General features: G+C 39.9%; 1 protein-coding gene, 3 long non-coding RNA genes and 2 pseudogenes across 4 annotated transcripts; 3 read left to right on the forward strand and 3 right to left on the reverse strand.

Annotated features, from left to right (window-relative positions):
• Positions 1-49: 49 nt before the first annotated feature.
• Positions 50-27,790, reverse strand: LOC143878147 (G-type lectin S-receptor-like serine/threonine-protein kinase LECRK4; the record flags this gene model as incomplete). Its single annotated transcript, XM_077380455.1, has 2 exons — positions 50-330; positions 25,469-27,790. Coding segments are annotated over 2 exons (2,472 nt in total), but the record flags the coding sequence as incomplete, so codon positions are not given.
• On the forward strand, positions 4,459-5,392 carry LOC143878255 (uncharacterized). Its single transcript, XR_013250908.1, has 2 exons — positions 4,459-4,552; positions 4,849-5,392. It is a non-coding gene; the product is annotated as an uncharacterized LOC143878255 (long non-coding RNA).
• On the reverse strand, positions 6,100-16,155 carry LOC143878256 (G-type lectin S-receptor-like serine/threonine-protein kinase LECRK1; annotated as a pseudogene).
• On the reverse strand, positions 17,520-18,147 carry LOC143878082 (G-type lectin S-receptor-like serine/threonine-protein kinase LECRK1; annotated as a pseudogene).
• LOC143879365 (uncharacterized) lies at positions 20,717-21,350 on the forward strand. Its single transcript, XR_013251214.1, has 3 exons — positions 20,717-20,775; positions 21,070-21,155; positions 21,269-21,350. It is a non-coding gene; the product is annotated as an uncharacterized LOC143879365 (long non-coding RNA).
• Positions 21,345-21,824, forward strand: LOC143879366 (uncharacterized). Its single transcript, XR_013251215.1, has 2 exons — positions 21,345-21,418; positions 21,533-21,824. It is a non-coding gene; the product is annotated as an uncharacterized LOC143879366 (long non-coding RNA).
• Positions 27,791-27,930: the final 140 nt, after the last annotated feature.

The following is a 27,930-nucleotide window of genomic DNA, read 5'->3' on the forward strand; positions in this document are numbered from 1 at the left end:
ACTCTGCTTATATACTTTCACAGTTACCTCCAACTTGTGCTAGATGTGATACTATGCTGCGATGACCTTCAATGAACGGTCACAGGGAAAGACAGACCATACCACTCGAGAGATGAATATCGAAGCCATGATCACTCGGAGACTATGATCTCAGACACCCCTTTAATGTGCTCATGTTTGCTAAGCTGGCTGAAATTTCCCTTCTCCTTGAAGAGCTGCATGTGATGGTGTTTGCAGTAGAGTCTGCCCTTGTGTGCCACATAGTTTGATGGGCTGATTACGCAGTCCCATGGGTACATTTGAAACAAGGCCGAAGGTATGAGTTGCCATCTAACAGATCCAGAGAACAAGGACTTTATATTAAGAAATAAGTCAACTTCGTAATGTATTTTGAATGAGATTAAAGTTTCAGAGGAAAAAGTATAGTCACACAAGGAGATTTGTGGAAATTTAAGATAATTACGAACGTAACCATAAACGTCCACTTCAGCCACACAAACTGAATTTTAAGCCTAGATACAAAGTGAACTTTAAATCTAATGAGTTCCATGGTCTAAAATTTGGCCTAAACATTTCATTTCGGCCAAAATATTTGTATTTCATTTTCTATTGAAATGAAATCCCGAAATGAAATCCACTTGGATTCAAAAAATACAAGATTTCGCCTGAAGTTTTGAGATTCCATTATTGTATCAGTCGAAATATCCAAAACATGCAACTTTTCAAATAAATAAAAAATGACGACATTTCCTCATAAACCCTAATAAAAATCAACTCCGAAAAGAACCACAACATTCCTTTAAGATATTTCTAAAAAAATAACAAAAAATAAAACGAAAAAAACTGTGATGAAGAATCTTGCTTGGATATAGGCTGTGATTTCGTACTGAAATGTTTCTATGGTTTTACAGGATTTCAGCTGAAATTTCATACCAAAACCAAAACATATTGGTTTCGCTGATGACCTAAACCAAATCAGAAACCAAAATTTCAAAGCTTGATGAGTTGAGGAGACTCCATTGTTACATAGGATGAAGTGGGCATGTGCTAGGTGATCAAAGCTATCCCAATTATTTCTCAAAACGGAGTCCTACCTAAGAAGGATTCTTCAAGACAACAAATAAAAATAAATAACTAAATAACCATAACAAAAAAGATAGCAGACACGTATCATTCCACCCTCCTTGGAAAGAACCTTGTCCTCAAGGTTCAAAATTTGGAAAGTGCTCCTTCAACTGCTGCCAATTCTCCCAAGTTGCATCCTCAGGTGCCATATTTGACCATTGCACTAGAACCTATGAAATTGCTCTGTTGTGTCTCTTCACAGTCCTGTGGTGAAGGACGACTAGAGGTTTGGAAAGGAATTGTCCTTCATCATTAACGTCTGGCAAGATTGTTTGTGGTATAAATTACTGTTCCAATTTCTTTTTTAAACATGAGACGTGGACCTTTGAGCCCTCAGGGGGTTCTAGCTTATAAGCCACACCTTCATGCGTTGTAATACCATATAGGGACCATAGAATTTCATTGCTAACTTCAGATTTTCCCTCACTGCTATAGTAACTTGCTGATATGGATGCAATCATAGGAAAACTATATCCCCAACCTGAAATTCCTGCATAGTCTGGTGTTGGTCAGCTTGTTGCTTCATTATGTGGTTGCAAGTTTTCTCTAACGAAGTGAATGGAACTATTCCTTTCTCTTAGTCGTTGTCCTATAACAGCCACTATTGTTCCTTCTGAAGTATATAGTGTGAGTGAAGGTAGTGGTTGTCCATAAACGACCTCATATGGGGTGGCAAGGGCAGCAGAATCAGATGATGTGTTATACCACCACTCTGCTAGAGATAGCCACCAAGCCCACCGCTTAGGCCTCTCCCTTATAGTGCATCTCCCGGGACCTATGGGTTATGGGCCCACCATGCTTCCGCTGCGCAACAGAAGTGTGATGGGCCCATAACCCACAGGTCCTAAGATTGAAATCTGTCTCTAATACCAAATGATATGAATATGAAAGAAAAACACAGAAGCAAGAATAGATTATGTTTCTCTCGTCCGATGGGAAGCCCTTCGACAAATCACATGGAAGCTATCATATGCATACTTCGCTATATCAAAGGCACAGTTGATCATGACCTCACCGTTCATGCTTCCAAGGAATTCACTCTTCACACCTTTTCAGATGCCGACTGAGCTGGGTCGCCTGATGATCAATGCTCTACTACTGGTGGTTCCATATTCCTTGGCAAAATTTTCATCTTACGGTGGTAGCTAAATCTGGAGAGATGATTTTTTCAAACCCCCACCCCCGTTTAACGTGAATTGTGGCAGACTTTAACGCTTTTTGATGTCAAATCACGTTAAAAGGGGGGTGGGGGTGAAAAAATCATCTCCCTAAATGTAGCATTGAAGCCAAATATCAGGCCATGGCTACCGTCACCGCTGATCTCTGTTGGGTTCATGCCATCATCATTGACATGGGAATTCACCCCGAACACGTCCCACTCTCTCTTGTGACAATCTCAGTGCTACGTATCTCGTGGCAAATCTCATCTTTCTTGCTTGTACCAAACATATAAAGGTCGACTATCGCTTTGTTCTAGAACGGGCTGCTTGCGATGCCTATCAAGTCCAGTACATTCACAACAATGACCAAATTGCATATGGTCTTACAAAGGGTCTTCCCATCAAGCACTTCGTATGGTTTCATGGCAAACTACAGGTGGTCCCCACACTGAGTTCACACTGAGTTTGAGGGAGGGTGATAAAAAATAGCCTTTAATCTTGTTAATCTCATGCATTTATTGACAGCAATCACAGCTCCTCTCTCCTTTTCTTAGATAGTAGATTGAGATTGGAATGTATATTTGTTTCTATGCACATTTGTTTCCTTTTTAGGTGATTGGATTACTCCAACCAAGGCTATTCCTTTCCTCATTAGGAGATTGGGTGGCACCACAATTTAGCATCTATATTTGGCTACTAATTCATTCTTTGTAAATGTAATTATAAATATACATAGGATGGAACCAAAGTGGCAAGCAACTAATTCTCCAAAACATTGGCATCTTCATTCTCCATTCCTTTTGTTTGTTATACATTGTGTACCTATGATCCTGGTGCCTGTAGATAAGAAAAACAGAGACTATAAAGACGGCTATGGAGAATGTAGTGAGAACTATATTTATGATTAAAATCTCAATTCGCAGTTCTTTTTTGTTGCCACAATTCCATGTCTTGGTCACATTTGAGAAGGTATCGATTGTGCTCGGAATCATACTACTTTCATGGCCGACTTTGACAAAAGTAATCGTGCTGGTCAATTCATTTCTTTTCCCATATAGCAGTGGAAGCCCTGATTTCATGCATTTCTGCCCATCGAATATTGCAGCCTCGCATTGACAGTCTCCTAGACACTCATGGCTGCAATCTTCGTCACCATTCGATGGTACAGTATAGTATGAACTTTCTTTCCAAACCAAATTCATTAAAGATTCAATGAAGTAAGTTATGTTGTCTTTCTTGCCGTTACAACCTTCGATACCGTAGATCCTTTCACAGCCCTGAAACTTATGAATTGGGTCACTAAAATTGAAACCAGGTAGACAAATGCAATCAGGTTGAGTATCAATAAAAGTGCAGTAGCTGTTAAATCCACAAAAACCTTTGACTAAACATTGATCTGAAAGGGCCTCCCAATTGATTGACATAGTCGAGCTACCGCCCTCCCCGAAAATGTGAGAATAAAACCGGAAATTCCCGTCCGTGTCGAGTGTTGCACGGTAAACAACAATTGTTCCATTGCTAGAACTGGTGCCATTCCCAGACTCTTTATATTCCCATTGCTAGAATTAGCCAGGTATACTTGGCCAAGGTTGTCGAGAATGAGTGTTATATTGGGTCCGATACCAAAAGTACCAGAATTCCAATAAGCATCTGCGGGAGTTGGAATGCTATATGTAGGGTATAACACAAGATTGCCATCACTTTGCATTGGGAGCCCAAAACGTCCCTGTCTTGTGGTATGTATCCGAGAAGCTAGAAACCAACTGATTATTGTTGAACAGACGCTGACCCGCTAAAAGGGTGTTGGTGGGAGAATGATGTGGACTAAAATGGCCTAGGAGTTTGGGCACCACCCGTAGTTTAGTTAGTTGCCATTTCTTTTCATTAGTAAGGGTGTTTTAAGGGTAATAGGGTGGTTAGAGTGAGAGGTTAGTATGGTACTAAGAGAGATGAGGCTTCGGGGATCACCTATCAAGAGGACATGCGGCATCAAATGGGAGCTTGGGACCACTTCTTTATAACTACCAACCTCATATATTTGACACATGGCTCCCATGCTGCCATGTGGCTAGCACATCAGCCAACAAGCAAGCACGATTGGCAGCAAACGGAAGGATCTAGAAGGTCTCATTTCTTCTATAAATAGATGAAGGTCTGCCTTTTTTAGGGGAGTTTTGAAGATGAATTAAAAGGTGATCGTGTGGAGCTCCTTTTGGGCAGAAGTTAGCTGTGTATTTTTTTTCCTGGATGCCTAGAGATTCTTCCAAGTAAGAATGCTTCTACTCTTTGTGTAAATCCAGACTTCTTGTTTCTAGAATATAGATCTGCCTTTTGTCATTCTAGATCCCTGTAGATTAAACTGATTTCTGCCATTAATGGGTCAAAAGAGTACAAAGATCCTTCATCTCCTCTATTTATGACTGTTCTGATCCGAGAATTTTCAACTTAGATCACAAGCAGAATTAAACTTCTACTTATGATTGTCTAGTAGATCAGACATTTTCTATTAGAACAGGATCCCCATCAATTAAATGTGAGCTTAATTGAATCTGATCCTCATCAGAGAACTAAAGCTCTCCCAGATAATTGTGGAATTGGAATCGTGGAGAACAAAATTGCCTGAATCAAGCAATGAAGCCGAGGAAGCAGATTGATCTACACCAGTGATGCTTTTATCTGGGCCACCCTGGGTTTTGAGAAGAAGCTGACCATCATGAGTTAAGAGTAATGTAGCATTTTCAGAAACAGGTGGGTCGTCTCGGTTCGCTGTGCATACCACTGTCTTGTTTGGATCAGCCTCCAACCATATTCCAACTGCAAAGCCATTGCCTTCTTTGTAGAATCCAAAGGGAAAAAGGTTTGAAGGTGAGAACCATGAAGTGGGGTTTCTCGTGGGGAAGAGAGAAGAGCCTAAGCTTAGGTTGGTTTGGTTTGGTTTGGTTGAGCTATTGCCAAAGGAGTTGTGGACAGAAAAAACAAGAAGAGAGGGATGGCTGCCATTAGATCACTGATTGCGAGAAAGAGAAGCCAACTCTGTATTTTACTTGGGAAATGATATCTGCTATTCTTTATATCGATATTGGGACTGCTCATGTGTTGTTCGTTTATGTTGCTTTGTTCTTCTTCTTCTTTTTCTTTTTGGTTTGTATGGTCTTGATCATCTCGGATTGCCGGGGTCTTCCCCTTCTCTTTCATTATTAATTTAATTCCATTACCGTTAAAAAAAAAGACAGTGGGACTGCTTATTTTTTCTAAACACGTTTTGGACCGTTGATTATCTTTCAGGGTTTGAAACAAATTGATTAGAAAACTCTATTGAAGGGAGTGCAAGTATTCCGATTCCCTCCTTTTTGTGCTTGGAAGAAGAAGGACACTTTGGAAACTTAAAGGTGGCGGGTCCTTTAGCAGTAAAACCTCTTTGGAGATGTTATATGGTGTAAGACTGTATGATCCAGTATGTTTCAAAAAGTACTGTATAGACATAATATTATTCACTTGTGTAGCACCAATAACTTTTTATTTTAATTTTATTCCCTTGTGTAGCACCAATATTATCCATAATCTTATCACCAAAAGTAAACTTTATTCATAATTAAGGGTATAATCAATAAAGAAAAATTTCAAAGTTATTTAAGGCACGAGATTGTAGTATAGGTAATTAAGAAATTTTTGGGGGTTCTTGTATACACGTTTTGATGCAAGTAATTTTTAGTAGTTTTCCCTTTAACGCAGGATAATCTCTTAAATAAACTAAAGATAGTACAAGAACACAAGTTATTCTTACCATTCAAAAAAAAAAAAAAAAACAGAATAGAAGTTATTCTCTTAAATAAACAACATAATACATGCATATCAATAGCTACTTACAGAAAAGGATGGAGATGGAAGAATTGGTACATCCTCAATCCCTTCCAACATCAAAATCACGGTTTTCATAGAAGGGCGAAGATGGGGTTCGTCTTGAATACACCACAATCCCACCTTCACCATCCTCTCCAATGTTGCCTTCTCCACCACTTCACCGTCCAAGAGCTTGTCCAACTCTCCATCGAAAAAGGAACTATACACGCATTCCGATAAAACAATCTCGTCATCTGCAAAATCTAACTCCACATTCCTCCTACAAAAGACAATCTCCAACAACACAATCCCAAAGCTGTAGACATCCGCTTTCACAGATATAGGTTTGTTACTGTGCCATTCGGGAGCCACGTAACCCCTTGTCCCTCTTTTTTGGGTAAATGTTCTCGTTTGATTTGGCATCAACAGCTTCGCCAGCCCGAAGTCCGATATCTTTGCAGTCCAGGAATCATCCATGAGTATGTTTTGAGGCTTTATATCACAATGGATGATATGAGGCTCGCAGTCTTCGTGTAGATAGAGAATTCCTCTAGCCACATCTATTGCAATTCTCACCCTTTCGTTCCAATATGGCCGTATTTGGGCCTTGAAGATGAGATTTGAAAGTGAGCCATTGCACATGTACTCATAAACTAGAAGCCTATGAGAGCCTTCGTCACAGAAGCCGAGCAATCGGACCAAGTTCCTGTGATGGGTTCTTCCTATTGCTCTCGTCTCTGCTCGAAATTCTCTTTCCCCTTCTTCGATCACTTTCTCCAGTCTCTTTACAGCGATGGCTCTGCCACCGTTGGATAAGGAGCCTTTATAAACTGTTCCAAAAGTGCCTTTCCCGAGTTCTTCCTTGAAGCCATCTGTTGCCTTGAGTAGGAAGAACCGCAGAGCAATTTCCTCTGTCAAACTAAAATTCCTTGCTTCCTCCAACTTTTTGTATCTATGAACTCGGTGTCTGTAGATAAGAAAAGCAGAGATTATAAAGACGGCTATGGAGAACGTAGCGAGAACTATGCTTATGATTAAAATCTCCATTCGTAGCTCTTTTTTGGTGTGATAAGTTCCCGTGTTGTTTGCATTTGAGAAGGGATTGATCGGGCATGGAATTGTACTACTTTCATTGCCGACTTTGACAAAAGTAATAAAGCTGGTCGATTCATCTCTACTCCCATAGGTCAGTGGAAGGCTAAATTTCTGGCACCCATTCTCTCTTAACTGTGCAACCTCGCATTCACAGTCTCTTTTTTTTGAAAAGGGCAACAGAATATATATGTAAAAACAGAACCGAGATGGTCCTGAAGGAACAAAGATAATACAAAGTATGGCTTTTCTCTCCAATTAATATTACTATACAGAGTCTGAATGAAGTTTGTTACGTTGTCTTTCTTGCTGTTACAATCTTCGATTTCGGATTGGCTGTTGATAATCTTTCGGGAATTGAAACAAATTGATTAGAAAAGTCTATTGAATTAAGGGAGTGCGAGTATCATTTCCCTATTCCCTCTTTTTGCGTTTGAAAGAAGAACGAGACGTGGAAATTTCCTTCTTTTACCAGTGTCTGCGTGGAACAAAAACGTGTACGCGTTTGACTGGGTATCGATCGTCTAGAAAAAAAAAGGGCTCCACACCCACACACACACACAAAATAATTCGTTGGCCCATTGTAAAAAAGGGCTGCTTACGACCAATTGCTTCGCACCCCATTGTAAAATGAAGCATTCCCAGATTAATCTGTATTGTTCTCAGATGGGCTAGAAATCAGTCCAATCAAATAATTCGTTGGCCCTATTCATTTTGAATATGTTTAAGGCCCTGTTGTTTGAGATTATGACAACAGATGGTGAGCCCTGAAACCGATTATTGGACCAAAAACTAATGTAAATTTGAGTCGAATAATCAATTTAGGACCCAAAATCAATTCTCAGAATCCAATGGCTTTTGTTTCAGATTTTGAGAATTGATTGTGAGTCCAAAACTGATTAATGTACTCAAAATTAAGGCTCTGTTTGTTTTAGAATATGAGAATTGATTGTGAGTCCCAAACTGATTATTAGACCGAAAATTATGTTTATTTTTAGTCTACTAATGAGTTTGGGACTCACAATCGCTTCTCATAATCTAAAATAAACACGTAATTTTGAGTCTAATAATCCGTTTTGGACTCGCAATCAGTTGTCAAAATCCAAAAAAATAAGGCCTTCGGATGCAGAGAACTGATTGTGGGTCTAAAAATAATTATTGGATTCAAATTAATGTTTAATTTTGAGTCCAATATTCACTTTGTTTAATTTTCAGTTTGGAATAACAATTGGTTCTCAAATCCCAAAATATATAGCCTTCACATATAACGTACTATTTGACTCTGTACATTCAAAAACCATAGCAGGACATTTGGATTTTCAACTTTGCGTGATCTCTGGAGAATTGGAAATCAAGAATAAATGCAGTCTTCCCAATTAGCCATTACTCACGACGTATGACTGATACATTACATCACCATCACATCATTCACCAAATATATTAATATGAGAAATTATATAATGTCCAAGAGAACATGCTCGTGTTTAGGGCTGCAACTCGGGTCGGGCGGGTCGGGTTTTGGAGAACCCAACCCTACCCGAGAAATATCTCGGGTCGGGTCGGATTTTTTTTCGGAAAACCCACGATTCCCAAACCCGGCCCTACCCATGATAAATCTCGGGTCGGTTCGGGTCGGGTCGGGTTTTTTCACGTTGACGCAAATTTTTAAGGAAAATTCTTGTTTGGCAAGGCAACTCAACTCATAGAAGCAGAAATTACACTCACATTACACTTGAATCAAACAATGCTGTAATCAAACAATGTTGTAATTACAATCAAACAATGCTGAATCAAACACTTGAATCAACTCAACTCATAGAAGCAGAAATTACACTCACATACAGTAACGGGTGCGTGGGTTTTCACTTTTAACTTTGGGATAATTACATTTACACCCCCTCTAGTTTCTGACACGTCACTTCCACCCCTATAGTTTAAAACGTGACAAATACACCCCTGTAGTTTCAATTTGTTTAAGGTTTGCCCCCTCAGCTGAAGGTTCGTCCATAGATTGAAGGGTTAGGATGATCCGATGGAGCTGATTTTTTGGGCACACCATATCTATGTCAGGACCCATCAAATGAACGCTTTGGATCATCCAAATAATGTGGGCCCCTACCCGAATCCAAACACTACCAAAAAATCATCCAAATAATGTGGGCCCACATTGTTTGGATGATCCAAAGCGTTCATTTGATGGGTCCTGACATAGATAGGGTGTGCCCAAAAAATCAGCTCCATTGGACCATCCTAACCCCTCAATCTATGGACGAACCTTCAGCTGAGGGGGCCTACCTTAAACAAATTGAAACTACAAGGGTGTATTTGTCACATTTTAAACTATAGGGGTGGAAGTGGATGTGTCAGAAACTAGAAGGGGTGTAAATGTAATTATCCCTTTAACTTTTAACTAACAATAGAAAAAAATGTACATACTATAACTTATGTAACTCGGGTCGGGTCGGGTCAGGCCCCTTCAAACCCGGCTCGACCCGAGATTCATGCGGGCTTTTGAATGCTGAACCCGGCTCGACCCGAAACCCATGAAACCTGAACCCGACCCAGGCTATTTTCGGGTCGGGTAAAACCCGGCTCGAGTTGCAGCCCTACTCGTGTTCAAAGGTACGGCACTTGATATTTGATCCTCCCATGGCATTAAAGTTTTTCAGAGGCTGCTGTTGGATCAAATATCAAGGGCAGCACTTGAGCAGGTCCACTCGTGTTCAACATAAAAAGGTTGTGCCCCAAAAATCATTTCCATAGGATGACCCTAACCCTCAAATTTATAGAGGTTCCCCATAATGTGCAGTCCCTCTATATTACGAAGAGGACATGATTAATTAGGGCTGCAACAGGGTTGGGTTGGGTCGGGTTTTTCAAAACCCTAGCCCAACCCTGGATCCCATTATCTAGGCCTTGACCCGCCCTGACCCTGAGTCAGGGCCGGAAAACCTCAACCCATTACCCGCCCTACAGGGTATTTGTGCTGGCCCTGGCCCGCCCTGATTGGGCAGGGCCGGGCCGGGCTGGCCCTAATTGACCCGAGTGCAAATACCTGTTAAGAGTGCCAAAAATAAAGCAACCACTTATCATATGGAACAAAATGATCAATAAACAAAGAAAGGGAACAAAATAAGACAATATGAATTCAACAACATGCGGGCAACAGAGACAATTAATACTAATAATCTAAAGAAACATCAATCCAAGATAATAGAAAACATTAGCAAAAGAACACATGCACAGATGGTTCAATTCTATAATAGAAAACTCAGGGTCGGGCTGGGTCAGGGTACCCGAGGCATTAACCCAAAACCAGCCCGACCTGAGTCAGGGTCAGAAAAAAATAACCCTGACCCGCCCTCAGGGTTAGAAAATCCAGCCCTGACCCGTTTCGAACTCAGGGCGGGTCAGGGCTGACAGGGCCAAACTTGCACCCCTATGATTAATCATCCAAAAATACTTCAGAAAAACTTGGCTCCCTGCCAACTTTCAAACAACTACACGACCATCTTTCAAACAACAAATCACAGCTCCCAACCTGCAGACAACAAATTCACAGCCTACAAAAGGCCTTTGCCTACACGACCATCTTTCAAACAACAAATCACAGCTCCCAACCTGCAGACAACAAATTCACAGCCTACAATAGGCCTTTGCCTACACTGCTTATTGTAACACTACACCTCTCCTATTATTCATTCAACTCTCACATCTCAAGAAAATTTAGCTACAAAGTGACAGGTTTGGTTTTGAAGTGCATATCAGACACTCCATAACTCCATGTCAGACACTCCATTGCTATACTTTCACAGTTACCTCCAACTTGTGCTAGATGTGATACTATGCCGCGATGACCTTCAATGAACGGTCACAGGGAAAGACAGACCAGACTACTCGAGAGATGAATATCAAAGACATGATAACTCGGAGACTATGATCTCAGACACCCCTTTAATGTGCTCATGTTTGCTAAGCTGGCTGAAATTTCCCTTCTCCCTGAAGAGCTGCGTGTGATGGTGTTTGCAGTATAGTCTGCCCTTGTGTGCCACATAGTTTGATGGGCTGATTACGTAGTCCCATGGGCACATTTGAAGCAAGGCCGAAAGTATGAGTTGCCATCTACTGCTTCCTGAGGAAAAGCAGAAAATCAGTGTCAAAAGGTTCTCACACAGATCCAAAGAACCAGGACTATATTAAGAATTAGGTCAACTTAGAAATTTTGAATGAGATTAAAGTTTCAGAGGAAAAACTACACACAAGGAAATTTAAGATAATTACGAACCTAAGCATAAATGTGCACTTTAGCCACACAAACTGAATTTAAGGCTAAATACAAAGTGAACTTTAAATCTAATGAGTTCCATGGTCTAAATTTCGGCCCAAACATTTTATTTCGGCCAAAATATTTCGATTTCAGTTTCTATTGAAACGAAATCCACTTGGATTCAAAAAAATAAAGATTTCGCGTGAAGTTTTGAGATTCCATTACTGTTTCAGTCGAAATATCCAAACCATGCAACTTTTCAAATAAAAAAAATGACGACATTTCCTCAGAAATCCTAATAAAAATCAACTCCGAAAAGAACCACAACATTCCTTTAAGATATTTCTAAACAAAATAACAAAAAAGAAAAAGAAAAAAACTGTGATGAACAATCTTGCTTGGATAGGCTGTGATTTCGTACTAAATGTTTCTGTGGTTTTACCAGATTTCAGCTAAAATTTTATACCAAAACCAAAACATTTTGGTGTCGCTGATGACCTAAACCAAAATAGAAACCAAATTTTAAAAGCTTGATGAGTTCAAGAGACTCCATTGTTACATAGGATGAAGTGGGCATGTGCTAGATGATCAAAGCTATCCCAATTATTTCTATAAACACTATCACTTAACACTGAGCACAATGGCTGAAACATGTGTTACAATGGGCAAAAATGCTCCAGTATTACCAACATTTGTTGAAACAACACACTACTACTATGCAATGGGATAAAATGTAATCTTTATGAACACCTTGAATTCATTGGCTTCACTTGAATTTACAATTGTATAGTTATACTTCATAAGTAATGAAAAAGCCAACTGTCCTCCAAAGACAAAGTAAACCGTACTTTTTCAGTATTATATTTCCCATTCGTGAACAAGTAAATAAGTATAATGTTAGCAACAAATAATCCAACCGTTCAACACAGGAAGATAGCAAAATAAAGTTGCCAAGAAAAATGATATGAATACGGAACAGAAACCCAGAAGCAAGAATAGATTATGTTTCTCTCATCTAGGGAAGCCCTCTGCACAATTTCTGGTATGAAAATTGTTTTTTTATAACTCACGTCAAAGAAGAAAACAACCTGCTTATCATACCCAAACAAGTCCAACAGATATAGTTCGACTCCAACAATCAAGCCTACTGATATCTCAAAATGGAGTCCTACCTAAGAAGGATTCTTCATGACAACAAATAAAAATAAATAACTAAATAACCATAACCAAAAAGATAGCAGACACATATCATTCCACCCTCCTTGAGTCCTTGGAAAGAACCTTGTCCTCAAGGTTCAAAATGTGGAAAGTGCTCCTTCAACTGCTGCCAATTTTCTCAAGTTGCATCCTCAGGTGCCATATTTCACCATTGCACTAGAACCTATGAAATTGCTCTGTAGTGTCTCTTCACAATCCTGCGGTGAAGGACGAATACAGGTTCGGCATGGAATTGACCTTCATCATTAACATCTGGCAAGACTGTTTGTGGTTTGAATTGCTGTCCCAATTTCTTTTTTAAACATCAGACGTTGACCTTTGAGCTCTCAGGGAGTTCTAGCTTATAAACCACACCTCCATGCGTTGTAATACCATATAGGGACAATAAAATTTCATTGCCAACTTCAGATTTTCCCTCACTGCAATAGTAACTTGCTGATATGGATCCAAATGCAATCATAGGAAAACTGTATCCCCAACCTGAAATTCCTGCTTAGTCTGGTGTTGGTCAGCTTGTTGCTTCATTCTGTGAACTACTCGTTGCAAGTTTTCTCTAACAAAGTGAATGGAACTATCCCTTTCTCTTAGTCGCTGTCCTATAACAGCTACTACTGTTCCTCATGAAGTATATAGTGCGAGTGAAGGTCGTGGTTGTCCATAAACGACCTCATATGGAGTGTCAAGAGCAGCAGAATGAAATGAAGTGTTATACCACCACTCTGCTAGAGATAGCCACCAAGCCCACCGCTTAGGCCTCTCCCCTATAGTGCATCTCCCGGGACCTATAGGTTATGGGTCCACCATGCTTCCGCTGCGCAACAGAGGTGTGATGGGCCCATAATCCACAGGTCCTAAGATTGGAACCTGGATCTAATACCAAATGATATAAAAATGAAAAAAAAACACAGAAGAAAGAATATATTATGTTTCTCTCGTCCGTTGGGTAGCCCTCCGACAACTCACATGGAAGCTTTCAAATGTGTACTTTGCTATATCAAATGCACAGTTGATCATGACCTCCTCACCTCTCATGCTTCCCAGGAATTCACTCTTCATGCCTTCTCAGATGCCGATTGGGCTGGGTCGCCTGATGATCGATGCTCTACTACTGGTGGCTCCATATTCCTTGGCAAACTTTTCATCCTATGGTGTTCCAGAAAACAGCCAATTGTAGCGAAATCTAGAGAGATGATCTCCCCCCCCCTGTAGCATTATGTGCCCCCCCTTTTAACGTGCATTGTGGCAGACTTTAGTGCATTTTGATGTCAAATCATGTTAAAAGGGGGGCACATAATCCTACAGGGGGTGAAAAAATCATCTCCCTAAATCTACCATTGAAGCCAAATATCGGGCCAGGGCTACCGTCACCGCTGATCTCTGTTGGGTTCATGCCATCATCATTGACATGGGAATTCACCCCCGAACACATCCCACTACTCTCTCTTGTGACAATCTCAATGCTACATATCTCGTGGCAAATCTCATCTTTCATGCTTGTACCAAACATATAGAGGTCAACTATCACTTTGTTTAAGAACCGGCTGCTTGTGATGCCTTACTAGTCCAGTACATTCACAACAGTGACCAAATTGCATATGGACTTACAAAGGGTCTCTCCATCAACCACACTGAGTTTGAGGGTGGGTGATAAAAGATAGTCTTTAATCTTGTCAATCGCATGCATTTATTGACAGCAGGTATATTTGTTTGTATGTAAATTTGTTTCCTGTTTAGGTGATTGGACTACTCCAACCACGGCTTTTCCTTTCCTCATTAGGAGATTGGATGGCACAACAATTTAGCACCTATATTTGGTTACTAATTCATTCTTTATAAGTGCAATTATAAATATACATAGGATGCAACCAAAGTGGCAAGCAACTAATTCTCCAAAACATTGGCATCTTCATCCTCCATTCCTTTTGTTTGTTTTACATTGTGTACCTATGAACTCGGTGTCTATAGATAAGAAAAGCAGAGACTATAAAGACGGCTATGGTGAACATAGCGAGAACTATACTTATGATTAAAATCTCAATTCGCAGCTCTTTTTTGTTGCCACAATTCCCTGTCTTGGTCACATTTGAGAAGGTATCGATTGTGCTCGGAATCATACTACTTTCATCGCCGACTTTGACAAAAGTAATACTCGTGCTGGTTGATTCATTTCTTCTCCCATATTGCAGTGGAAGCCTTGATTTCATGCATTTCTGCCCATCGAATATTGCAGCCACGCATTGACAGTCACTTAGACACTTATTGCTGCAATCTTCGTCACCGTTTGATGGTACAGCATAGTATGAACTTTCTTTCCAAACCAAATTCATTAAAGATTGAATGGAGTATGTTATGTTGTTTTTCTTGCTGTTACAACCTTCGATACCGTAGATCCTCTGACAGCCCTGAAACTTATGAATTGGGTCACTAAAATTGAAACCAGGTAGACAAATGAAATCACGATGAGTATCAATAAAAGTGCAGTAGCTGTTATATCCGCAAGAACCTTTGACTAAACATTTATCTGAAAGGGCCTCCCAATTGATTGACGTAGTCGAGCTACCGTCCTCCCCGAAAATGTGAGAATACAAGCGGAAATTCCCGTCCGTGTCAAGTGTTGCATGGTAAACAACAATTATTCCATTGCTAGAACTGGTGCCATTCCCCAGGCTCTTTACATTGGCATCGCTAGAATTAGCCAGGTATAATTGGCCAAGGTTGTCGAGGATGAGTGTTATATTGGGTCTGTTACCAAAAGTATCAGAATTCCAATAAGCATCTGAGGCAGTTGGAATGCTATATGTAGGGTATAACACAAGATTGCCATCACTTTGCATTGGGAGGCCAAAACGTCCCGTCTTGTGGTCTGTATCCGAGAAGCTAGAAACCAACTGATTATTGTTGAACAGACGCTGACCCCCTAAAACGGTGTAGGTGGGAGAACTAACGCTCTCCCAGATAATTGTGGAATTGGAATTGTAGAGAACAAAATTGCCTGAATCAAGCAATGAAGCCGAGGAAGCAGATTGATCTGCACCAGTGATGCTTTTATCTGGGCCACCCAGGGTTTTGAGAAGAAGCTGACCATCATGAGTTAACAGTAATGTAGCATTTTCAGAAACAGGTGGGTCGTCTCGGTTCGCTGTCCGTACCACTGTCTTGTTTGGATCAGCCTCCAACCATATTCCAACTGCAATAGAAGCCGAAGGCAAAAAGGTTTGAAGGTGAGAACCATGAAGTGGGGTTTCTCGTGGGGAAGAGAGAAGAGCCTAAGCTTAGGTTGGTTTGGTTTGGTTTGGTTGAACTATTGCCAAAGGAGTTGTGGACAGAAAAAACAAGATGAGAGGGATGGCTGCCATTAGATCACTGAGTGCGAGAAAGAGAAGCCAACTCTGTATTTTACTTGGGAAATGATATCTGCTATTCTTTATATCGATATTGGGACTGCTCATGTGTTGTTCGTTTATGTTACTTTGTTCTTCTTCTTCTTTTTCTTTTTGGTTTGTATGGTCTTGATCATCTCGGATTGCCGGGGTCTTCCCCTTCTCTTTCATTATTAATTTAATTCCATTACCGTTAAAAAAAGACAGTGGGACTGCTCATTTTTTCTAAACACGTTTTGGACTGTTGATTATCTTTCAGGGTTTGAAACAAATTGATTAGAAAACTCTATTGAAGGGAGTGCGAGTATACCGATTCCCTCCTTTTTGTGCTTGGAAGAAGGAGACTTTGGAAACTTCAACGTGGCGGGTCCTTTAGCACTAAAACCTCTTTTTGTTTGTTGTGTCTGTTCCTCAACAGAAATCTGATAAGCCGTATTATTCCCTAAATCCAAAACACATAGGATGATCCAAACCGTCCATTTGATGGGCTATAACATAAATAGATTGTGCACCAAAAATTATTTCCATAGGATGATTCCAACCATCCGATTTATAGAGGTGTTCATAATATGCCGTTCCTCAATAGACCAAATATGGGCTTACACCGGATAATAATATCAAAACTCTATATGAGCTTATACCATATAAGAAATTCTTTGCGTGGGAGGAACAAAAATGCGTTTGACTACAAAAACAGATACCTTCTCTTAAATTCGTAAACGACATTTGACCCTGGCCTTTTATTTCTGAGACGGCTAATTCTGAAATTACGTGGAAATTGTGTGCTGTATGGTAAAAAGACTAAAATGCCTTTAAGGCAGTTTTATAGATTCAGTCTTTGCTGACAATTTGTTTAAGTAATGGATAATCTGATTTGCCACCAGTTGGAGCTGAGAATTCTGACTTTTTTAAACCATATTTGACATTGGATGTTGTTATTTTCTTACAAAACCATTATTAAAACATGAACAGATGTTTTCAACAACCACCATTCATCTGTTTGTGGTTTTTTTCTTACTGTCTTTTAAGAGGATGCAAGCTGCTTTCTGTTCTTTTTATATTATTCACAATTTTATTCACTTGTGTAGCACCAATAACTTTTTTATTTTAATTTTATTCACTTGTGTAGCACCAATATTATCCATAATCTTATCACCAAACGTAAACTTTATCCATAATTAAGGTTATAATCAATAAAGAAAAATTTCAAAGCTATTTAAGGCACGAGATTGTAGTATAGGTAATTAAGAAATTTTTGGGGGTTCTTGTATACACGCTTTGATGCATGGGATTTTTAGTAGTTTTCCCTTTAACACAAGATATTCTCTTAAATAAACTAAAGATAGTACAAGAACACAAGTTATTCTTACCATTCAAAAAAAAAAAAAAAACAGAATAGAAGTTATACTCTAAAATAAACAACGTAATACATGCATATCAATAACTACTTACAGAAAAGGATGGAGGTGGAAGAATTGGTACATCCTTAATCCCTTCCAACATCAAAATCACAGTTTTCATAGAAGGGCAAAGATGGGGTTCGTCTTGAATACACCACAATCCCACCTTTACCATCCTCTCCAATGTTGCCTTGTCCACCACTTCACTGCCCAAGAGCTTACCCAACTCTCCATCCAAAAAGCAACTATACACCCATTCAGATAAAACAATCTCGTCATCTGCAAAATCACTCCACATTCCTCCTACAAAAGACAATCTCCAACAACATAATCCCAAAGCTGTAGACATCCGCTTTCACAGATATAGGTTTGTTACTGTGCCATTCGGACGCCACGTAACCCCTTGTCCCTCTTATTTGGGTAAAGGTTCTCGTTTGATTTGGCATCAACAGCTTCGCCAGCCCGAAATCCGATATCTTTGCAGTCCAGGAATCATCCATGAGTATGTTTTGAGGCTTTATATCACAATGGATGATATGAGGCTCACAGTCTTCATGTAGATAGAGAATCCTTCGAGCCACATCTATTGCAATTCTCACCCTTTCGTTCCAATCTGGGCGTATTTGCTCATTGAAGATGAGATTTGCAAGTGAGCCATTGCCCATGTACTCATAAACTAGAAGCAAAATTTTCTTTGGCTTCACTTTAATATATATATATATATATATATATATATATATATATATATATATATATATATATATATATATATATATTTTTTTTTTTTTTTTTTTTTAACCCGGAACAGATTGCGGCCCCGGGGAGGACCTCAAAATATTATATAGAAATTGCAAAATTACAGAAAGATGGCTAATCGACTCGCCTCTAAATCAAACACATTCCCTAAAAACCGCCCACCACCTAGGTCATCCTCGACCGGAGATTAGGAAGACCTAAAGCATCACATCTTGCAGCCCCACGGGCCGTGGTTGGCATTTCTGACCAGCCTTGATAGAATCGGTTCGATTTGGAAATAACTGCTTCATTTGCGAGAGCATCCGCAACTTTATTGCCTTCTCTGAATTGGTGTTGATGGGAGAGGCAAAGTTGATCCATGAGTAACATCATATCCGTCCAGAAAGAGGAGATGGACCACGGGTAGCTTTCTTTCTTTGAAATGAGATCCATCAGCACCTTGCTATCCGATTCTACAAAGAGGTTCACTATTCCGAAAGCTTTGCATAGCCTAAGACCGTCCAAGAGTGCCCTTGCTTCTGCCACCATGTTGGTGGATGACCCATAGAAATAGGCGAAGGCAAAAATAACTTTTGCTTTAGAGTCGCACAAGACTCCGCCGCCTCCTGATTCTCTCGGGTTTCCCTTTGACGCCCCGTCAATGTTAAGCTTAAAAAGACCACACACAGGTCTTTCCCACCAGATCCAGATTTCCCTGCTAATTTTTTGCTTCCGAACGTCAATCTTCAAATCCTCTAAAGCAAGCCGGTCCAGCATGCTGATTTCTTTCGAGAATTTTTGGCTAGTTCTCACTGCTCTTAAATCACTCACAACTTTCTCTATAACCCAGTTTATATTGCTGATCTTGCCTTCCATTCTTCTCAAGCAGCGTTCCTTCCATATGTGCCAAGGGATAAGCAGGGCTGACATAGCCAGGAGAAAACCTGTTTGAGATTTCCTTAAGCGACCAATGGCCATCCAATCTTTAATCCGGCTTCTCACTGGCTGCAGGGGGAGCAGTTGTACCGCCCAAAGACGAGCAGAAAAACTCCATATACTACTTGCTAGCTCACCATTCCCTAGGAGGTGGTTTACAGTTTCTTCTTTGGAGGAGGGGCAGCAGTTGCACTTTGAAGCTATCTGAATCTGCAAATCTTTAATTCTGTTATCTGTCGGGATTGCATTTTTGAAGAGTTTCCAAGCAAAACAGCCCACCTTTGTGGGAATGTGGTCCCATATTCCATGCGACCAGTCTACGTTTTCCCCTCGGCTTCTGCTTACTTCCCAAACTGATTTGGTGTTGAATTTCCCTGAAGGCATTTTAGACCAGATTAATTTGTCTTCAACTTGGTTTATAGCAAGGTGAATGCTGTCCAGAATGGCTTGCCATCCGTCAGGTAAGAATTGCAATATTTGTTCCTTGACCCATCCTCCTTCACTGTTGATCAAATCACTGATTTTGCAATTCAAATTCATGCCTTCTACTTTAATCGCATATTCCACAATTGGCTTTTTCCTTATCCAAACATCTGACCAGAAAAACACATCTCCTTTCCCAATAGACCACATCGCATTTTCCTGCCACAAGCGTTTTGTGGCCAGGATGTCTCTCCATTGTTTTGACGATGTTGCATTTGGCTCCACATAGTTGAGGTGCTGACCCCTACAGTACGTAGATCTCAAGAAAGAGCTCCATAACCCTTGATTTTGATGGAGCCTATGGAGAGCCTTCATACGGAACACCACGCACAAATCAACCATTGCTTTTGTACCTAAACCCCCTTCATCTTTGGGCTTGCATATTTGCTTCCATGCGACCCAGTGGTTCCTTGCCCCATAATCTGATTTATCCCACCAGAAGTTTGCCATTAAGCTGTCAATGCGTTGAAAGACTTTCTTGGGGGGGGCTCATAGCTGAGAGAATGTAGATGGGCATGCTAGCAAGAACATGGTTGATTAAAACTAGCTTGCCCCCTGCAGTTAACATTTTTCCTTTCCACCCTTCTATCTTCTTCCGGACTTTAAATCATATATAATTGCATCTATCAGCAAATATTTGGCTCTTATTTCCCAAATAAGTTGTAAAATAAGTGCTTTGGGCAAGGACAACGAGTCACAATAAATCTATGAATTCTTATTACTATATTAAAAAGCATGTTTTTGATAGTCGGAGTAAAGTGAACTATATTTTGGTTTTTTCATCAATTCGTTCTTGATTTCTTTCATCATTAACAGTGAACTTTCTTGTTTATGCAAGGAAGCTTGCACACCTCTATCGTAGGAATTTTAGTGTGACATTTGAAAATAGCTACTATATTAAAAAGCAGAAAGCCTTCTGTCAAGTAACATGGGAACTTATGAAAAGCAAATTGGATTCCATAAATTCTACATTGAGGATATAATTTTAGTATTTTACTTTTTACGTTTTCTACTAAGATTGTGTTTATGTTAAGCTGTTTTTTCCTATAAAGTAATTCCACTATTTGCATTTTCTTTTATAGATAACAATGTCAGCAGTGTGGGGATGGGCTGCATCTCAGAATAGTAAAGTTCTTCAGGTTTCTTTTCCTACTCATGCCTGGTATATCTTTCTGTGATGACTCTCTTGTTCATAAAAGTCCTAGGATGAATGATAGCAATCTGTGCCAGAGGACAAAATTGAGCAATATGTCTGCATCTGTTGGCGTCCACGATCGGACAACCATGCCCAACACCCCTCTCCTGTAACGCAGTATGGGTCCCATTGCCGGAGCCCATGAACATGCACATATTACACAATTTTGTTGCAAGCATTTGTAAAGTTTTAGTTGAAATTTACATATTATCGACTGACCGTTGACTATTATTGGTAGTCCGTTGCTGTAAACAACTTGGGGAAATGGAAAACAGCAACACAAATGACGGCACTAACTATCCTTCTGGCTGCCAGAGATAGCAGGTTCGTCATCATCTTCCTTGCTGTTCACATATCTTTCCTGATCAGTTTTTTTTTCCAGCAGGGATGTTGGAAAAACTTTTAATCATTTGCTCTTTTTTATCCGTGGAATGCAGTCTAATGGGGCCAGGCATTCTAGGTGCTTCTGGTGTTGTTTTGCTTTATATCTCGGCTGGGCTCGCCATTTGGTTATTCGCTGTATACATAAGGAAGATAAGGAGAGTATTGCTGAAGTAGTTGCCTTTCATTTTGAGCTGGCCTGATGGGTCAGGACGTTGGAATTGTATTTATCGAGGACGTTTGGAATGTGGGTCACTTTTTCCTTTTCTTTATTGCTTTTTCGAAGATTGATCGATATATAAGGTGTGGGAGAATTGCAGATTTCTACAACCCTTGTTGGGTAATTTGCATTATGCTGAACGAAGTGTGGCTTCACCTCAGTCGCCAACTTTGCAACCATCTGTGGAGTGGAAGCTGTTGCAACTTTTCTTGAGGGGGAAATGGATTCTTTGATTTTCTTTCTCAAGTGTGACCCCTCAGTGACCTGCAGTTTCAAACCATTACGGGTTGGCCGTGGCACTACTACACTAAAGAGAAGGTTTGGAAAATAGGCTAGTTAATCATTTTTATTGTATATTGATTCGAACAGGGTGGAAATTGATTTCCGATGAACATTGACACTGTTATGGGGCTCAAACAGGGAGCGTTTTAATGCAACTTCGATGGGCAGCTGTCATTAAGGAGCTCGATGTAGAAGTGCTTACCTTGGAAGGTTGGCATTTTAGAAATATTTCTTTATAAGATTTAGAGAATTATATGGAGAAATTTGTTCATGGATACAAATTAGTCTTGATTTTCTCACAGAACATTTGACCTTTTCCTTTATTTTTTGATGAAATGCAGTTTGGAAATTTGCTTATTGAAAGAGAGGTTTCATTTGTTTCCACTTCCTTCTTTTACGTTATTTTTATTTTTATTTCAATTGTACTGATGCATGTTTGGAGATTCCGAGACGGAAAGAAACATGATAACATATTCATATCAACCTTAAGGGGCCGTTTGGATAAGCGTATTTTAGAATCCTGGATTTCCTCAAAATTGTAGTTGGGACTTGGGAGACTTGAGAAGAAAGAGAGCAGCTGTCGTTTTCTGATTTCTAGACCTTCTTTCTGACAGCATGAGAGCTGGCGATCGTCCCATGTTTCCAGGTTAAAACCTGGTTTTCTTACTTAAAATCCAAGAAACGCTACCAGGACAGCATACCAGCAGCTTGATCATGACCTTTTACACTATTTTGAAACTAAAACTTTGATTCTAAAATCCACGTATCCAAACGGCCCTTAAGGGTTTTGCAGAAGATCTCCCCACTGTTGAGTTGCCCAAATTGCTACCGGCGTCATCATTGGGCTGGGTAGTCAAATTGTCTTCCAAAGTCTAAGCACTTGCCTGGGTAGGTTTTTGGGCTTGACCCAAAGCCTTGGAATGGAATTTTGTAAACGGGGGTTTCTTCTGCAGGTCTTAGCGGGGGTTCTCTAAAGGGTTGTTCACCATGGGCATACAAATCCATGGATAAGCTGTTCAAGCCTAAGTCTTTCCAAGGATAAGATAAACACTGGTTTGTTATACCCATGGGGAATAGCCCAATGGGCTGAACTCAAATCACAGGTGGGGTAAAAAATGGAATAGCTGAGTCTCACTTATTCTCATTTGATGGTCATTAAAACAAATAAGATATGTTGCTAGAAACAGTGAGCTTACATGGTTGCATCCTATAATTGGCACCCCCAATGTAATATCTCTTAAAACAATGAGGTTTTACCATGGAGATTCATTTGAAACCCCTTGGCCTTGTGTTGGTCTTCATTAGTTGCATTGTAGGAAGAGGAACTTTCCCACACCATATTCATCAGAACTATATGGAAAGGATTTGCTAGCGTCCATCGCAGAATGCATTTCGTGGACGGGCTGTTGCATGTGAGGGCAGCCACAAAGGCTCACTCTTCAGCAGTTTTTGTCTTCATTACTGTGGTGGCTGCTCTCAGATGCAACAGGCCATCAGCGAAATGCCTTCTGCGATGGACGCTAGCAAATCCCCTGGATATTGGAAAAAATCTCAAAGGTCCAGAAGGGTTGAAACATCCCTAGAAAATATGGAATTTTTTTATTCTGGAAAATAAAATCCATGAAAATTAATTTATCTAAACATTATATTTTTTTTATGAATCCAAATAGTGCCACATTAGGTGGAAATGATGGCACCCACCTGATTCATTCAGGGGTGATCGGATGTAGGTAAAGAAAATTATGGAAAGAAAATCCAGGGTTTAGTAGCTTTGTAATTTTCATTGAAAACAGGGAAAAGCTTCTATTTCAGTAAAAAAAATTGCATGCAAAATAAGTTTACCAAAATAACGACAATTTTGTAAGGTTAGATTTGTTCCAATTGCCAGGAACGGACCAATTCTGTGTTGTCCGAGAGACAGTTCCCTGAGATTCAAAGCCGTGATTGTGATTGAGGCGATCTATGTCAATAAAAATTGGATAGATTACCAATTATCTGCTTCCATGGATTCTTTTTATTAAACTTGATTAAGGATATTTTGGTCGGTTCCCCAGCTCTACAAAGAATTGGTTTTCAAGATTGGGTATTAGAGAACTTTTGATTGATATTTTAATTGGGCGTATTTCTTTCAAGTGTTTGGGTCTTTTTAAACTCTCCAATCACTCTTTTATTTTGTTCCTCATTATCTTTGTTAGGCATGCATGTGTTTAAGTTTCACATCAAAGCTATCCATCCTTTTGATGATGTGGTTTCAGTGATAACATGTAATCATATTGTTATGAGTGATCTAAATGATCTCTTAAGGGGAACTGGTCTCGAAGTCCCTTCTCTTTTATTTCTATTATGTTTTGGAAGCTGTTCATCCTTGTATATTATATCTGTTTTCTTTTCTAAGTATTTAATATCATTTTTAGTATAGGTGTTTTCATTTTTAAGTATTTAACACCTGCAGATGCAATTATGATATTATTTAGTTTATCTTTATCGATCTTCCTCTTTCAAATGTTAATGCAGAAGGAACAATGAGTGAATCAGCTGTCTCTACTGTGACAAAGGCTCTACAGGTGTAACCTTTATCCCTTTTTAAAATATTCATTTCGTTTATATCGATTTATCCTATTGATTTTTTTCCTTCAAGGTGTAGGACCAAGAGGGTGTCAGCGAACTATAAGTTCAGGTCCTTGAGGGAATTGCAAGTGTTGAGGTACATCTGCAAATAACTTTATTTGATAATAATCTGATCAGATATGATGGAAATCCTTTAAGCTAATAGATATTATCTGAAAACTCTGTCTAAAAATGTAACCTTTTTTTTCAGAATATTTATTTGCTTTGTTAGAGAATGTTCTTTTAATTAAGCATGGCAATTCAATCATTTAGAGAATAAAACACAATAAAGAAAAGATGTGATCGGGGTTGGAGTAGGAAACAAAAGAGATGAACAATTCCCTTGGGTTGTAGTTGAACTAGTGAGGAGTGGAGACAACAATGTGCAAGTAGACAAAGTGACAGTTTTATCAGAAACTCCATCATCATCAATATCAAAACCCCCAACTTCCAACCAGTTTTGGTTGACATTGCCCTGTAAAGAGTACTAGTTTCCAGATGCAATGACGAATTTATCTGTCACCATTTAGCTTAGCTCCTTGTGCTGCCAAGGAAAGGCTGCAAATCTTTCAGCTTGAAACTAAAAAGATGTTTAGTAAATTCAATCTTTGCTGACAATTCTTAAGTAATGGATAATCTGATTTGCCAACAGTTGGAGCTGAGAATTCTGACATTTGTAAACCATATTTCACATTGGATGACGGTATTTTCTTACAAAAACATTATTCACCACGAACAGATGTTTTCAACAACCACCATTCATCTGTTTGTGGTTTTTCTTTACCGTCGAGGAATGCAAGGCGCAATTCCAGAAATCTCTGCATTTTATATTATTCATAGTTTTATTCACTTGTGTAGCACCGATATTATCCATAACCTTCTAACCAAAAGTAAACTTTATCTATAATTAAAGGTATAATCAATAAAGACAATGTTTCAAAGTTATTTAAGGCACACGATTGTAGTATAGGTGATTAAGAAGTTTTTTGGGGATTCTTCTTCTTACGTATTGATGTAGGGGTTTTTCAGCACTTTTCCCTTTACATTAACACAAGAAAATCTCTTAAATAAACTAATGATAGTACAAGAACACAAGATATTCTCTTAAATAAAATAATGTAATACATGCGTATCAATAACTACTTACAGTTGGAGAGGGAAGAATTGGTACATCCTTAATCCCTTCCAACATCAAAATCACAGTTTTCATAGAAGGGCGAAGATGGGGTTCGTCTTGAATACACCACAATCCCACCTTCACCATCCTCTCCAGCGATGCCTTCTCCACCACTTCATCGCCCAAGAGCTTGTCCAACTCTCCATCCAAAAAGCATCTATCCACCCATTCAGATAAAACAATCTCGTCATCTGCAAAATCTAACTCCACATTCCTCCTACAAAAGACAATCTCCAACAACACAATCCCAAAGCTGTAGACATCCGCTTTCACAGATATAGGTTTGTTTCTGTGCCATTCGGGAGCCACGTAACCCCTTGTCCCTCTTATTTGGGTAAAGGTTCTCGTTTGATTTGGCATCAACAGCTTCGCCAGCCCGAAATCTGATATCTTTGCAGTCCAGGAATCATCCATGAGTATGTTTTGAGGCTTTATATCACAATGGATGATATGAGGCTCGCAGTCTTCGTGTAGATAGAGAATCCCTCGAGCCACATCTATTGCAATTCTCACCCTTTCATTCCAATCTGGGCGTATTTGGGCCTTGAAGATGAGATTTGCAAGTGAGCCATTGCACATGTACTCATAAACTAGAAGCCTATGAGAGCCTTCGTCACAGAAGCCGAGCAATCGGACCAAGTTCCTGTGATGGGTTCTTCCTATTGCTCTCGTCTCTGCTCGAAACTCTCTTTCCCCTTCTTCGATCACTTTCTCCAGTCTCTTTACAGCGATGGCTCTGCCACCAATGGATAAGGAGCCTTTATAAACTGTTCCAAAAGCGCCTTTCCCGAGTTCTTCCTTGAAGCCATCTGTTGCCTTGAGTAGGTCTTCATATGAGAAGAACCGCAGAGCAATTTCCTCTGTCAAACTAAAATTCCTTGCTTCCTCCAGCTTTTTGTACCTGTAAACTCGGTGTCTGTAGATAAGAAAAGCAGAGATTATAAAGACGGCTATGGAGAACGTAGCGAGAACTATACCTATGATTAAAATCTCCATTCGTAGCTCTTTTTTGGTGTGATAAGTTCCTGTGTTGTTTGCATTTGAGAAGGGATTGATCGGGCTTGGAATTGTACTACTTTCATTGCCGACTTTGACAAAAGTAATCAAGCTGGTCGATTCATCTGTTTTCCCATAGGTTAGTGGAAGGCTAAATTTCTGGCACCTATTCCTTCTGAACCACGCAACCTCGCATTCACAGTCTCTTAGACACTCATTTCTGCAATCTTCTTCACTATTGGATGGTACAACATAGTATGGGTTTTCTCTCCAAGAAATACTACTATACAGAGTCTGAATGAAGTTTGCTACGTCGTCTTTCTTGCTGTTACAATCTTCGATCCGGAAGCTTCTCTCACAGCCTTGAAACTTATTAATTGGGTCACTAAAATTGAAACCAGGTAGACAAATGCAGTCAGGTTGAGTATTCGTGCAGTAGCTGTTAAATCCACAATAACCTTTGGCTGAACATTGATCTGAAAGGGCCGACCAACTGATCGACTTACTCGAGCTACCATCGCCAGAGAAAATGTGAGAATACAGCCGGAAATTCCCGTCTGTGTCGAGTGTTGCACGGTAAACAACATCTGTTCCATTGCTAGAACTCATGATGCCATTCCCCAAACTCTTCATATTTAGATTGCTAGAATTAGCAAGGTATAATTGGCCGAGGTTGTCGAGAATTAGTGTTACATTGGGCCTTGTAGGTGCAGTATTAGAAGCCCAATAATCATCTCCATCAATTGCATTGCTATATGTAGGGTATAACACGAGATTGCCATCGCTTTGCATTCTGAGCAGAAACCGTCCCGTCTTGTGGTCAGTATTCGAGAAGCTAGAAAGAAATCGATATTCGGTTAACAGACGCTGACCCCCTAAAATGGTGTCGGTAGGAGAACTAAAGCTTTCCCAGATGACTGTGGAACTAGAATTGTAGAGAACAAAGTTGCCGGAATCTAGCAATGAAGCCGAGGAAGCAGATTGATCTGCACCAGTGATGTTTTTGTCTGGGCCACCTGGGTTTTTGAGAAGAAGCCAACCATCGCGAGTCAAGAGCAATGTAGCATTATCAGAAACAGGTGGGTCGTCTCGGTTCGCCGTCCACACCACAGTCTTGTTTGGATCAGACTCCAACCATATTCCAACTTCAAAGCCATTGCCTTCTTTGTAGAATCCAAAGGCAAAATGGGTTGAAGGTGAGAGCCATGAAGTGGTGTTTCCCGTGGGGAAGAGAGAGGAGCCTTGCCAAAGGAGTTGCAGACAGAAGAAACAAGAAGAAGAGAGAGATGGTTGCCATTAGATTACTGTATGAGGGAAAGATGTCTGCAGTTCCTTATTATGATATAGCCAGTGGGGCTGCTCATTTACCTAAACCCATTTCGGATTGGCTGTTGATAATCTTTCGGGAATTGAAAACAAATTGACTAGAAAAGTGC

Source organism: Tasmannia lanceolata, unplaced genomic scaffold, assembly GCF_043159265.1.
Source record: "Tasmannia lanceolata isolate RefF3 unplaced genomic scaffold, GAP_Taslan_0.1 ptg000006l, whole genome shotgun sequence".
Lineage (NCBI taxonomy): Eukaryota > Viridiplantae > Streptophyta > Magnoliopsida > Canellales > Winteraceae > Tasmannia > Tasmannia lanceolata.